Here is a 15,578-nt window from a genome sequence, read left to right on the forward strand (position 1 = left end):
TGCCAGCGTTGCAAGAGCAGCGAGAAGAGAACGCATGTAACGCGAAAAGCCAAACTATGGTTATCAGTACTATTACTTACATGTATCGAACTACACTAGGCGTCGTGTTCTGTAGCGGTGAAAAAGCAGTACGTATTTTCAAAACTGATTAACCCCCTTTTGGTGCGGGATTGTCCAGGAATTGTGGCTCGCCTTTTTCAAAAGTGTATTGAAAGCAAGCATTGTGGGAAAAAGTAATAAAAAAAAAAAACAGCGAGTCATGGCACACACCCCTCACACATGTGGGAAAAGGTGCATTATATTAGCGTTTTCTCCTCTTTCTTTAAACTTAGGTCCACCTCAAGAGGTTAAGACATGACCATATTAGGCCTTTGGTTATGCTGAGTGAGGCATGTTTCTGGACAAGGTGATTCATGTCGGACTTGAAAATGATATATATGAATATGACACACGAAATGCCACATGACAGACGCAAACTCAACTGCTTAATTTTATCGAAAAATCCCCCCTAAATACTCTTGCGCATTCATACAAACGTATTTTAAATAATACGTAAAATTAGCAACTCGATACAGTTGAATAAATGTTTATTCCTCCTCCTCAGTATAAACAACGACTGTCCAAAAATGGTATTTATTTTAGAAAAGGTACGGGAAGGACACGATCACACAGGCGTTTGCGGGTGTAAAATACGTGTCCGGTAATGTATAAGCGATAGCACACGGGTCGTGTGCAGTGTAAATGTTTTTGTTTGTTTCTTCTTTCTATAAGGACACAGCTCAATTTTACAAGGGTGTGGATTTTGCACGCGTATGCACAGGTATGCACAGGTCTTGTCGCTTCTTACCCGTTTCGCGTACTAAACATTTATCCTTTAAATAATCACCACGCCACCTTCAAAAAGCACCCTTCGACGTTCCCGAAACGGCAGATGACTGCACTCAACAATACGAAAAGTGCAATGTGTGGAAGCAATGTTTATAACACGTTTCACACTCAAGCGGTGACCAGGACGAAGATGTTTCGTTAAACCGGCGCATTAACCCGCAACGACCGCTGATCATTGCGTTTCTAGAGGAAATGCGCAAGCAGAGGTAACAATGTCATTGCTTACTGCCAAACGACCACACATATTGGTTGTTTTGTCGTGTGTAGCATGCGTCTTGCGCCGCACGCAACGTGAAAAAGCAGACGACGCGAGAGCGCCATCCACACTAGGAGCGGTTCGTCCCGCCGCCGCCAGGTGCCGACTGTGTTCGCGCTCGGGGCGAATACGGCGCATCACCCATAAAATACAAAAAAAAAAGGAGAAAAGAAGCTCATCAGTTTCGCAGGCAACCTTGGTCTGTGGCAGGCACAAGAAGCGAGAGGCGCCCGGGGGCCCACCCAGCGCGCCCCCTCGTTAGTGGGTGCGCAAGCGATAGCCAGCGCGCCGCTGAAGTAAATCATAAAAAAATAAAAGGAAAAGCCATCGGCGTAAGAAAAAAATTTGACGTTTTCCGAAGTGTGGCAGCACATGCCAAGCAAGAGAAGTTGGCGAGAAAGGCGCGCTTTTTAAAGATACAAGCAATGCCGTACATGTACGTCATTGACCATTTTGAAAGTGTTTGCCGATGCCATACATGTACGGCTGTGACCCTCAAAGGGTTAACAGGGCAGAATTGCATGGCGAGAGAGCCAAAAGTTTTGTTTATATTGTGGGGTATCTATATTAACGGGGTCCATATTAACTAGACATGACTGTATTTGCTTAAAAGGGGCTCTTCTAACAGGCGCTGCAAACAGTATGAAGTTAGGCAGTCCATGGTTGAGGAAAGGGAAAGGGCAAACAAAACAATGGAAAGGGCTCGGACGGAAAAGGTTGAAATTCAGGCAAACCTCGATGTAATGAACTTCAATGTAACGAAACCCCCGATGTAACGAACCACTGAATTTTTTTTTAACTTTGAGTGTATGCACAACCATGTATTTTCACCCTCTGTGTAACGAAGTCCCGTTGCCGAAATTTCAATGTAACAAAGTTTCATGGACAACTAGGCACGAAATTTTGGTTGCAGAAGTAGATTTTGGGAGACGCAAGCGCCGAAACGGGGTCCCGATTAAACATGAACAGCGATACGGGTCGCCCAATCCCGCGGATGCAGTGAGCAACGGTGTCCAGGGCCCGTTTGCCCGTACGCATAAGTTCTCGATTAAGTTCTCGCTTACGAATAAGACGCCAATAAGTTGAAGTAGGCCACGGCAAATAAGCCGGTTGCCAAAAAACCCGACAGAAACGCTACCTTAACTGAGCGTTTGTACCAGTTTCGGGCAAACGATTTATAATCTAGACATCGCTAAAGTCGTAGTTGAGAACTTATTCCCGCACTTATCGCGTTCGGGCAAACGGGCCCAGGGCAACCCTCCTTGCCTACAAGCTCCTTGCCTACAAACTGCATATGGCACCGCCGCTGCCGCATGCCACCGCTTTGCCCTTTGTTCAAGTTGACTTAGGCTTGTTGGGCTTCATCGTTCCAGCAAGTGCATGGCAGAGCACTTTTGGGTCTTTATGAGCTTTGCGCTCGCGTTTTTTTCACACCCGCATCTGCGATTGCACGCGCTGGCGGCGGCTTGTGCCTCGGCCAGAAAGTGACTCGCATTGCACGCGGCAGTGGGAGGAGCCTGGCGACTTTCGCCCGTGGTGAGGCGTGCACCCTATGGCAGGAGCTTCGAAGCGCTCGGGGATGCCGGCTGGCACCACCAGAGGCGATTAGGCTTACCACCTCGAAGGATATTTGATGGGCGCTGTCCTAAGCAGCACGAATGACGTTTTACAGTGCAGTTTTTGCCCTCATTATCCGCTTTTTTTCCCGCATGAACTGTAGAGGTCGCCACCCTTCAGCCATTTAGTTAGGCTGCCACTAGCGTGTGGCGCCACTTAGTTTGTATATATTCTGCCCCAAATAAAGTGTGGGACTTCTTTTGTCAGCTGAGCAGCTGTCGTGTGCATCGGCTCTTACTGCGGGCCGGGGCCGCTCGTGCTCCCGCACGCTCACGCGACATGAACAACTTCGTTTGCCCCTCGTGTTGCGTTTGAGCAAGTGGTTAAAAACAGTCACTGGAGCTACCTGCATTGTGTGGGTGGTTTCTGCGGCTGCGTCAGCTTGACTGTGGCTTGCCAGGCGCGTTTTTCAAATCAGAGAATGCTCCATGCGGTTAATGCTAATGCCCACGTAGACCATTAAGCTCCGACAGAAACAGAAACAGTGTGCCATCCGTGTATGCTTGCCATGTTTTCGTTCGCTGGAATCGCTTTATGCGGTTAACACTTCACTTTAACCGCGAATTTCAATTATGTGAAGTAAATTACAAATTTTACCACCTTCATTACATCGAGGTTTGACTATATAAACTCGCTTTGTGCATGTGGTGTCACTCTAGTGGTAACACTGCAATTTGGACTTCTAAACCGTCGCTCTGAGCTAAAAGTTTCACGTCGTATCTCTCCATTCAGAGTTTACATAATGTTCTTTCCAGTTGCCACTCTGCTAGGCAGCGCATGATCTCGAAGCCTTGGCTATGGCACAGGAATGCTGGCCATTGACTGATGACGGTGTAGTGTTTTGCGCAGGGCTATGTGGGGCTTTGATAGTCGCTTTTTTAGTTTTCCCTGCTTGGTGCACTGTCGTTGCTGCTCTTTTCAGAGTGTCCTGGACTCTGGTCGTATCGGCATTGCCGGCCAGGCCCTGGGCATCGCCCAGGCTGCCCTGGAGTGTGCCCTCGAGTACTCAGGGAAGCGGCAGTCCTTCAACCAACCCCTGCACCAGTTCCAGGCCATACAGGTGGGCTGCACAAAGAGTGCTTCGTCGTTTGTTAGCCACCTCTTTTTATTGGCCGTCTGTCGGCTCTACCTCAGCTCTGTCTCCTCTATATCAGCTCTGCACCATTCTGACACCACATCTAACCATTTTTACATCATTCCTATATTGCTCCTACATCACTTCAATATTTTCTGTGTACCAGCTTGATTTATGTGACCACCATGGGAAATACTGGTAGCCTCATAGGGCAGGCAGTTTATAGTAGATTGCAGCAGTCAGCAGCTGCTTAGTAAAGATGATCACCCGAAGTTGTTTGCAGTGTTTGCTGCACAGGTCATTCTGAAGCTTATCTATAGCCTGTATTCACTGGCGAGGCACGCATGCAGGCAACACTGGTTACGTCGGGCTCCGCGGGATGGCGGTACTTTTCCGTGCTAAGCCCATGATATGGGTTGGACATTCCAAGCTCTAGCCCGCCGAACGCAAATTGATGCCTCGACTCCAATGTGAGTGCGATTAATAACAACCCTGTTGACACCACCGTTGATAATCTGGTTGAAACGGAGCGGACGACGCACGCTGGTGTGATTTTTTTCTTCGGCGTGCGGCCGCAGTGGCACAAGCCGCGCCATGTCCATGGTGCTTCGGCCATGTCCACGGCCATTTCCAGTGTTGCCAAGCGAAGGAATTGACAGCCAAACTTTTCAATGAATGCCACCTATTCTTGACCATCTGTGTAGTTCTTCAACGGTGAGTTTTCTCAGCTTGGGTCCATTAACACTTTCCCATCATTGCTCTTACTTACAGATTCTTCGATGCATTCCTTTTTCCACCTCCTCTTTGCTGCTGATTCAGTTGGGATCACTGCTGTATGTGCAGAATGAAGGCCCCCTCTTCTCGGAATTTGAAAGCTGTGTCGGATGAATATTGTCACGTAGCCAAAGACGACGCAGTTGGCTTGAAGGAAAAACAAGTTTTGGGGCGAACTTGTGCACCCTAACAACTCAAAGAATAGACAGGAGGTGAAGCAGCAGTCAGCAACATGACATGTGCAAGCGAGTGTGAGAAAGCATGAGAAAGGAGGAATGCAACACGCGTTTCACTTGGGACACAGATAACAAAGCCCGGCATGGCCGGGCGGTGAAAACAAAACAAAACAAACAAGCCTAGTTCGTGGTTCGTGCCAATATGCAGCTGGTCTGAGAAGCTTCCCTGCACACTCTGAAGGTTGTGCTGGCATTTTAAGCTTTTCAAAATGCTGCCTTGGGGATCGAAAAAAGAAATAAAGCACCCTAAATATAGAAAATAACCGGAGACTGCCTCATTTGGCCCAAAAAATCAAGGGTTTAGGTGCCTATAACAGGCACACAAAAGTGTCATGTAGGCATGAATAGGCATCAGACACTCTAGCTTAGGCATATGCAGGCCGAATTCATATTTACTTCAGCGGCGTATTTTAAGACAAATTCTTCACTAGCAATAAAAATAACTGACAGATCTTGTGGTGTGAAAAAGTAATTTTGCTTTATTCATAAAAATGCGCAGTACAAGAGACGTCGCTTTAACAGATTTACTTGAAATTTGGGCGATTCAACACTTAAAGTACGGCATTTTTTTTTTTCAAAGTAGGAGTGTGGGAATACGGAAAAGTAACTTTCAAATCGAATATTGAATCGAAGCTGTAAAAAATGCCAAATATCGAACATCAACTTTTTTTACAGGCCTCGATTTTTCATAGGTTTTCGTGCAAAAACAGAAGCTACTTCGCATGTTCAGGAGTCATGTTGTTCTTTTTTCAACCCAAAGAGCGCACTTTTCAACTCTTATTCGCAGCAGTCCAGTCACCGAACTACTATGAGGCAGTACTTCAGGAATTCAGGGCGGGCACAATGTGCATTTAAAATAAAAATTAAAAAAAATACGATGACTTTCACTGGAGTTGCTGTACTGCAATCATGGGCAACGACTAGACAGCAGTTCGTAACTCTGAAGTGAGCACTTTGCAGGCATGAACAATATGATGCGAAAACAAACACGGCACAACCACAATCGCGGACCACAATGTGGCACTTCATCGGAAGCACATCGGGAGTGTGAAGCGTGAAAGATATGTTGTGGCATCGCCATGTGCACTATACCTTGTGGTCTAAAAACGGAAGGGGGGGGGGGGGGGGGATGCAATAAACATACACAGGGTTCGCACAGGTCCTTGAAAACCCTTGCATTTAGAAGTGTCAATTTCAAGGCCTGGAAATTCCTGGAATTTTTAAACGGTCCTTGAAAACCCGTGTTTTTTCCGGAGAAAATCAATGGCCCTGTCTTTTCACAAGAATTTAAAGTGTGTGTCGTGGGGATTTTAGGTGTTAACAAATGTAAGGAAACATTGTAACAATCAAGTTTCAGTGCATTGCATGAAATTACAAGTTTGGTGGATTTTCATTATTACACCCGCCGCGGTGGCTCAGTGGCTAAGGCGTTGCGCTGCTGAGCACGAGGTCGCGGGTTCGATTCCCGGCCGCGGCGGCTGCTTTTCTGATGGAGGCGAAAAGAAGCAAAAACGACGCCCGTGTGTACGAGATTTCGGCGCACGTTAAAGATCCCCAGGTGGTCAAAATTAATCCGGAGCCCTCCACTACGGCGCGCCTCATCGCCTGCGTTGCGTCGACGCGTTAAACACTACAACCAATTTTCATTATTACAAGGTAACATTGGGCACAGACACTTCTCAATCCAATCCAGTGAAAGCCAGCTTCTGTTCTCTATCTTGCATCTTCCATCTAGTCTGTGGACGCTCGCTTGTGCATGTGTGCTGTGCCTCATACGCTCCATTTGCGGCTGCTTTTATGTGCAAATGGTGGATGTGTACATTATTCATCCTGCCTTGCAACAACACTTGCGGATTTAATTTCAGCTGATACTCTTGCTGACAAAGCAGGAGATGCAGGCAACATTAACTAAGTTTCGAAATCAAACAGCTTCAGCAAAAACAAAGGAAAAAGAAAAACCTTTAAATACCAGCCATGAAATAAAAAATAAAGCTGTGGGAGCATTTACGAACCCGTTAGCGCCTATACCTAAATGAGCACTACTGTGCTTAGGTATTGGGCTATCAAAAACTTTTGCATTGTGTTGGAAAAGTTATAAATAATCCCAGATAAAACGTTAGATGGGGACCTTGAAAATGTGGTTGCTGGTCCTTAAAAATCCTTGAAAACCCTTGAATTTTTGCTTTTGAAGCCTGTACGAACCCTGATACATCAGCTACATTAAAAATACAGAACATCTCAGGATTTTAACTTAACAGGAGGGGCTGTCAAAGACAACAAAAGTGGCGGCTACTGCTTTACCAGAAAGCTGTCCTACCATGTAAACATCCGGCTGCAGAATTCAGAATGGTGGCCAGAGTTGACGGCGACGGTATGAAGGAAAGCTCTTATCGACACGGGACCTTAATGCATTGCAGAAGCCGTAAATTTCATTCAGCTGCACTTCGTGCAGCGGAATGAATTTTACGGCCTCTGCAAGACGCGCTCGTCAAAAGCGCAATTTGGATGAAACTTCCCGAGCAGACAGTGTACCAGCAGTGCGTTAGCGTGGGCCAATATCTCGCTTTTGCAGAGCTGGCCACATTCGGAAAATCCACTCGACTATTCGAAAAATCGAATATTCGATTCACGAATTGAATTATTTGCGGTGGTACTATTTACTATTTGATTCGTATTCAAATATTGAAGTATTCTCCCACCCCTACTTAAAAGGCATGACAAACCAGCTGTAATAATGTTTTATGGCATGAAAGTGTACCTCCTTTCAGTCGATATTTGTGTGCAAAAAAAACAACACTCAACGTCCACGGAAGTTGGCGGGGTGTACTTGTAATTTGGAACGCTCCATGATCTGAATTTTATCTGGAATGTCAATGTTTGCCGCTTAGAACCTCTGCAAGTTCTTTTAGCACAGATCATCCAGGAGCTTTATGGGATATGTACGGGACAGATTTAAGATTTGGAATGGCTCTTTCTGCAACCGATCCTGCGGGGATGAGGGCGGATGTGTCTCAAACCTTCGAAATGGTCTCAGCATTCCGATTTGGAATGGTGCCCAAGTTTTTCGTTTCTGAATGCCATCTGCTCAGAATGTGAAATAAGTGCACGAACGTGCCAAGTTAGTCGCAAGTGTAGTGTAGTCTGGGCTGCCAGAAGTGTTTGTCGTAAAAGCCTTGCACCATTGGCCATGTTCCCAGCGGGTAACAACGGGCTGTCGTGGAAGAGGCCTAATCGGTAACTGCTCCTCGATAGCAACACTGATTAATCCCATGGTAGCGGGGTAAAGTGCAATACGTAGTTCCAGATAAAAAATGGAGTCATCCTGTCCTGAAGTATTGGATGGCCAGCAAATCTGCTGAGAATAACACCACAGAGTAGCTATACTCTTTATACCGATTGACAGCATTAGGCAGCACGCCAGATTATTTTCAGCTAACCCTTGAAGGGGCCATGCGGACAAAATACAAGTTTGTTTTATGCAAAAGATTTCATGTTTTATAGTGCCCCTAGTGCTTCTCCAGCAGCAAATGATGCCATATTCACTGAGAACTTAAAGGAGCACTGACACGAAAATTTTATGCTACACTTTTATTGCTTTTATCGATGCTTCATGGTCTGGCCAACCTGAAACAGCACTTCAAATACTTCAGCGCGCGATAGTTAATTACATTGAATGGCCTGAAAATCGTTTGTTTCAAATTCCCGCGCTTTCATCCCGAACGGCGCATATGACAGCCTCCCGGTTTGACCTCACCGCTTTGTGCGGACATCACCGGCACCCGCTTGAGAGGGTGTTGCGCCCGCTCGCCGCTCGTGGGGCCGCGCGCGTGAAGTGACGTCACGAGTTTTTGGCGAGCGCTGTTGCGTCACTTCTTTTTCCTCTCCTGGAGTGATGTCACGCTGATGTCCATTTGCTGAGTGCCGCTCCGTGCGCTGCTCCGTCGGCGCGATAAATGCGATCCAATTAAACTATGTTCTTCGCGTCGCAGGCCGCTCATATTTAAGCCAGGGTATTCTGTTGAGTGAAGGAAGCGAACTGTGCAATAATATTAACGCTGAAAATTGGTGTCAGTGCTCCTCTAATCAATTTAGGTTAAAATTTTGATTCTCCCGCCAAATCGTGTCTTTTCGGGACATCGGCAATGAAGTCATAAGTGCGCGTATTCAAACGAACTTCCAGTGCATCATTCGGCTCTACAGCCTTGCTTGCCATCAGTCCTCCCAGATGGCGCTACCGTACTCATCCACGAACCGTTGTACGCCGTTGCTTTGTTTTTGACCGTATTTGCACCTGGCTTGTTTTTGTTACGGTAGAAAGTAATCGTTTCATGAAACATGGGGTATGCTTGACAAACAGGGTCACGCAAGGCAATTCGCTTACGCCAATCGGCCAGTGTTGTGTAATACTAACTCCAGAGCAGCGGACTGCTGTGCAGCTAAAACAAGCATAGTGCAGCCAGTACCAACAGCGGTGCGCATCAGCACTTCAATGTTCACGTGTAGTTTCATAACTTTCATTGTTTACCGCACCATTCTTACTGCTGTAAAATTAATATGCATTACATTTAAGCACAAATACCGTATTTTCCGCTCTATAATTCGCACTTTTGTATAAGTCTGACCCCCCCTCAAAACAAAAGTTTTTCCGAAAAAAAGAAACTTATATAAATCGCACTGGTGTATAAGACGCGCTGGTGTACAAAACGCACTTGTTAATCAGGTAAACTCATAGAGGTTCAGTTCGTTAGAAAGTGGGGTGAAAGTACATGGTTGTGGTGACCGCCACCTCTGAACACATCCCCCGGTATGCAGTGCTAGACATGTGCATCTACCGTCCAATGTCTAGACAGAACTAAATTCTCAAAAATGGTTTGTTGATACACACAGATAGCATGTACTTAGAGACGGCATTTAGGCATCTGCCCACAGTCTCTGCACTCAAGCTCTGCCGATCCCATTTAAGGGAAAGGATGCGGCAATACTCGCTTCATCAACCGCATGGAAAGCGCAGATGTCTATCTGGACTGATGCAAGGCGGCAATACGCACCTCTTCGTGTGATTGATCCCAAGTGCACCTTCACAATGCCATCTGGACTTAGCAAGTGCGAGGAAGCCATTCTGTATAGGCTGCGCTTGAATGTGGCCTACTTGGGACATTACCTGTACAAAATCCAGCAGGCATCTTCACCCCTTTGTTCTAGATGTGACTCACGAGAAGACATTTGTCATGTCTAAAGTACACCGGGCGCAGACAGAAACTCATATTATCTTTGTGCAGGCAGCTTGGTGCGGGACTTGAGCTGAGGGCTGTTTTGGGTCCTTGGTCGGGTTCCAGTCAGGCTGCACGTGCAATCAAAGTGCTCTTGGAGTTTCTTCGGAGCACAAAACTGGACAGAGTTTTATGATTGAAAATTTTGGGCGCATCAAATGACATCTTTTCGTTTTCACACTTTTCCCTTTTTTTTTTTCCCCCTTCTCTCGTTTAGCGTAGCAAGCCAGCCCGACGGCTTGGCTAACATCGCTGGTCTTCATTAAAGTTATTCTCTCTCGAGGCAAAACTATCAAAGCCTTCTTCCTTCGACTTGCTAAGAAATACTTAATTCATTTAGACCATAGAGCTGTATCTCTTAATGTGCGCTGACGTAATGCAGCACTCGGGCACCTTTTTGAGTGCAAACCATGCGCGGCCGCCATGCACCAGATTTATTTCATACATAAGGCACATCGGTGGATAAGACGCACCAATGAAAATTTCAGAAAAGAACCGCAACTTATACTACACCATAAAATATGGTAGCTCATTTGGCAAGCTATAAGCCGTGCCTAATTTGCGTTTGCTTTTGCCGGCATCAGCCAATCGCGCAGCTGGGCACATATGACATCATAGGTTCTGTTGCGGGAAACGAGCTGGTGGGTCGCATAGCCATTGCCTTTTTTTCCTAATTATATAGCTTATTTAAGCAAAGTGTGTGTTAAAAGTGGTATCAGTATAGTTCTAATGAGGCAGTCTTCCGAATGAACCAAACTTGTTTAGCGACCTTGAAAGTTGCTCGACACATGACGGTGGTTGCGAGCACTGAAGGAGTGGTGAAGTGCTCGTTCTGTAACCTCCATCTGTCATTCCTCCTTTGTGCTATACGTGCTGTGTCTTGACGGCTGGCGATGTCCCCGGGATCGGCTGCTGGTTGTGCACATGTTTGTGGCGTCACCTTGAAACTTTCGTGTGTCAGATGTTCACGTGGTGTTTCTTGGTTGGCATCTTTGACCTTGAGCGGCACGTGCGCGGTTGTGTCGTGTTTATTTCCTTCTGTGCTTGTTTTTCTTCATTGCATTAGCAATGGACAGGGCATGTCGGCAGAAGTTTTCACCATTGATACTCGGACACAACGTGACAGAATAACATAGAACAAAAAGCTCATGCTGACAGCCGGCGGCGACGTTGGCTACGGTGTCGATGCATTCAGGCCTCTGGCGGTGTAATTTACTTGTTTGGGGTAACCTCAGGAGAGGTGGTGGTTCGAGCACGGGTTTCTGCGTCTCGGCGGGATTAACACGGCGCATGGATTCTCCTTGCTTGCAAACGGTGTGAGACAAATGCTGTGTAGCAGGCTTCTGAAGCAGAACAGTTGTAGCAGACCATTGACGCGAAAACCCCAAAAGAGAATATATAACCTTCCGAAAACAACATTTTTAGACGCTAAAATGCCCAAATAGGCATGACCCTTGAAATAGGCCCTTATAAGCACAATAAGATATTGCTTAAAATGTTCCTTTTTTTTTTTAATTCATTCTTATACATCAAGTAGGCTTGATACGTACTCGAGCAAAAAAGGGGCATTTTGTATAGAGTCCCGGTCTTTAAAAATAACATTTGGTTTCAAATTCAAGCATTATGCAGGTTGAGGTAGAGTACACTTTACCAGGTCATGGAGAAAATCACCAGGGAAATGTGAAGTACAATTGAGCCAAAAAAATAAAACTATACAACAAAAAGAAGCTTAGCGTTGTAATGTTCATTGTGACAATTCAGATTAATTAATGTCTACTGTCAGTCAATGTGGAAATCATCAACTGGTGGCCTCTGCCCTGATTTCTTGAGTGATCACAGTGGTATTGTTTAAACCTGACATGTGTACTTATAAAAAAGATGCGGCGGCTGAAATGTATGACCTGATGATTGCAGTTGGATCAAGTTGTCTGCGTTTGCTAGTATCCTCCAAGCAGTCAGCAGCAGCTCAGTGTCTTCTGCTTTCTCCCTTCTCTCTCGAACCCTTGTGCAGATGAAGCTAGCAGACATGGAGGTGAGGCTACAAAGTGCCCGCCTTCTCACCTGGAGGGCAGCCATGCTGAAGGATGCTGGCGCCAAGTTTACCAAGGTGGGTCTCATCCGCTATAGAATGCTGCACTTCCCCATTTCTGTGCAGCCTTGACTGCTTCTATCTGCCTCCGTGTCCTTGCGCATGCATAATTTGTATGCATCTTAATGTGCCATAACAGTAGCCACCGTTAGATGGGTACAGAGACGTGTGTTGCTCTCTGATTCCTTTTTTTTTTTTTTTTTTTTTAAGTGAGGGAGGTAGTAAGGGGAAGGTTTTAAATTTGGCAGGCCAGTGTGGGCATACTGAATCGTTGGCTTTTAATATGTCACGACCTGGTGATACTTAACTGTTTTTACCACAGAAGAATGTCCAATTTTGAGTGCTTCCACAAAACATTTTTTTTTTCTCTTGAGCTACCCAACACATTTAGAATTGTTATGTGCGAAATTTTAGCTTATAGGTTGCTCTTTCAAACACACAACAGCAGTTCTATGAAAGGTACAATTATTTAGTTTATTGGTCAAATATTGGTCAAAAAATGTACCTACACAGGGTGTCTAGCGACCGGGAAAACCGGGAAAGGTCAGGGAATTTTGAGTCACCGGGAAAAGTCAGGAAATTGTCAGGGAATTTTTCAATCAAGTAGTACCAGTCAGTGAAAACCACTTCGGGGCCTGCCCACACAGTTTTAGAATAGGGGAAACCAGTGTTGGAGGCCCCCAAGAAAAGTTACCGAACGCAACTCGTTTGCGCACGACGAAAGCGTGAACCGCATGAAGCGTTTTCTGGTTTTTCTGCAAGCGAAAACGCGCCGCGCACGACGCCGCCGCGGAAACCACCCGCACGGTGAGTGCCGAGCATGCTGCCGGCGGTACCGGCCGCGGAGTAGTGCTTTAGCTCCAACGACCACTTCTAAACGCTCTTTAAAATGCTACTCAAGGCACAAACGCACTGGCTTGTGCAGGAAAGGAGCCACTGCAGGCACGAAATTGTCGACGCGGCCGTGAAAATACCGCGCACGAATCGCGTGCAGAAACTCGCCGTGCGGTTCACGCAGATCGCAGCTGGGTTTCTCTCCCACTTGCGCAGGACGACGTGGGTGGTGCCCAAATCGCACGCACAACGCGTTTTTTTTTTTTTTTTTTTTTTTTTTTAGCGAATCTTAAAAGGCAGTGCTTTTTGGGAGCTAATCTTGAAAGAACTTCTTTCTTGTGACATCAGGAGCCAGAATTCCATAATCAAAAAGGAACATGACATGGTTTAGTGTGAACCGCATGGGGCGTTTTCTGCTCGCGAAAACGCACCGCGCACGTCACAGGCGCGCTCACGCTGCTCTGCCGGCGGCGGCGGCTTCGACCGCAAAGTGGTGACGGGAGCTCGAGCAACGGCTTCTAAGCGCTCTCTAAAATGCCGCACAAGGCACGCACGGAGTTGCTTGTGAGGTAAAGAAGCTTATAATGTGGGCGAAAACGGTACTATAAAACATCATGCGCGCCGCTAGTGAAAGCGCCCATGCAATACCTGCCGGGGTGGTAAGCCTAAACATCTCTGGCGGAGCCAGCCGGCTGTCTCGAGAGCTTCGAAACTGCCGCCATGAGGCGCGCGGCTCCCCATTGGCGTACAGGCTCCTCCCACTGCCGCGTGCAACGCGTTCTGAGCGAGGCAGAAGCTGCCGCGCGAGTGAATCGTCGACGCGGACGTCAAAAAATCGCACACGCAACGCCGACGCGCCCGAATCGCGTGCAAAAACGCACCATGTGGTTCACGTGGCATGCCGAGCCAGGACAATCACGAAAAAAAGCAAAAGGTGCTCGCTGAAGCGCAACTTGAAGCTTCTATCTCGCAAGAAGAAATAAACTCTCTGAAGCCGTAACAGAAGGCAAGCAAACCTCAAACTGAAGTTAATCAAAGTGCATTTTGAGAATTAGGGCACTTGCAACAACTGTGTTTTTCCTTATGATAGAATGTGTTTTGTATATCCTTTTTATATGCTTCACGGACCATTTCCACAGAATGGCGCCTGTTGTATATATAAGTCAGGGAATTTCGTCTAAAATGGTCATGGAAAACATGGAAAAGTCAGGGAAATTGAATTAGGCAATTTGCTAGACACCCTGCTACAGTACATATAGGCGACTGTACTGAACCTAAAAATTATTTTAGAAATTCTAAGATATGCAAGTTGTTTCTGCGTTCCTAAGCTATCATTAAATTTGTACATGAACGCTATACCTCAAGTTTTGGATTTTTGCGGGCCCGACAACCTAACGGCCCTGATGACTGTGCCACTCCGCAAAGCCACTCGAGAGTAGGTCAATCTCTATAAAATATGCATCAAAGCATACTTGGTTGTGTTCTGGCCCAAAATCTTTATCATTTAAGTGGTAAAAAGTACGAAAAAAAATCAGCGCTCTTGGGAAGCATCGCGCGTAGCTCTGCAGCACTAATCCGACATGAGCACCAGGCTGTCTTGAAAAGTATAATTCGCTATGGTGCGGTGCCTTTGGCAAAATATCCCTGCCTCACGTTATCCATACCGTACTCATGAAAGTAAAACAGCAGTCATCAGATAGGAAGCCCACTTTGTTTATAAATACAGCTCGAACGATCTATGCTGCCCGGCTGCATAGACAGTCTCTCGCGACGGTCTACACGTGGGTGGCCCATGCTTGGCCCTAACTTTCTGATGACATGGTCTTGTAAGTGTTTAAGAAATGCTCCATAAGCTTCTCCCCGGACTGCATCGAGCACGACTTGCGGTGTTGGAGACAGCCAGACAGCAGAAGCAGTCGTCCGACAAGATTTCAAACAGCTCTAATGAGTAACCTCAGACAGAACAAGTGCTTATAGGGCCAATAAAATGATGCTGTGTACTTAATGTTTTTTCAAATTTCTCAGCCGCAAGGTAAGGGGGTCGACCTATATTCCAGCTCGACCTACATTCCGATGTACGGTGCTTGGTGTCTCCTGAAATAAAAAAATTTAAAGTGCCCTACCACCACACATATTCCTGGTTGCATTCCGTTTGCTTTGCGTTGGTTTTTGAAAACGAATTGACAACAACTTTCCCGATAACTCCCGATTTGAACTTCCGCTCGAAGGAATGAATTTGTGTGCTATTTTCTTTTATTCGGCGCAATGTGATGGCACATTGTCAGCGCCCCTGACTGCTCTGCGTGCGTCTTGCAGGAGGCTGCCATGGCAAAACTGGCCGCATCAGAGGCAGCGACATTCGTCACACATCAGGTGAGATCTGCGTTGTTCACAGCCATCATCGTCACCATCATCCTGGTTGCGTGCACTGCAGGACAAAGGCCTCTCCCAAAGAACTCCAGCCACTTCTAGCAAGGGCTAGCTCAGTCCACTCTTTCCCCCCAAATTTCCGTAGTTCATCCCTCCATCGAGTCCTTGA

The 15,578-nt window shown here is 46.5% G+C and overlaps 1 protein-coding gene across 2 annotated transcripts in view; it reads left to right on the forward strand.

The window, feature by feature from the left end:
• Window positions 1–15,578, forward strand: part of LOC144145998 (short-chain specific acyl-CoA dehydrogenase, mitochondrial-like) — a 53,907-nt gene that overhangs the window by 28,405 nt on the left and 9,924 nt on the right. For both annotated transcript variants that reach the window (XM_077677898.1, XM_077677899.1), the window contains 3 exons: window positions 3,684–3,821; window positions 12,128–12,223; window positions 15,356–15,412. In XM_077677898.1, the coding sequence (XP_077534024.1) occupies window positions 3,684–3,821; window positions 12,128–12,223; window positions 15,356–15,412 (291 nt within the window). The remainder of the gene's footprint in view (window positions 1–3,683; window positions 3,822–12,127; window positions 12,224–15,355; window positions 15,413–15,578) is intronic.

Source organism: Haemaphysalis longicornis, unplaced genomic scaffold (genome assembly GCF_048455015.1).
Source record: "Haemaphysalis longicornis isolate Haplotype H1 unplaced genomic scaffold, Haemaphysalis longicornis Haplotype H1 scaffold_7, whole genome shotgun sequence".
Classification (NCBI taxonomy): domain Eukaryota; kingdom Metazoa; phylum Arthropoda; class Arachnida; order Ixodida; family Ixodidae; genus Haemaphysalis; species Haemaphysalis longicornis.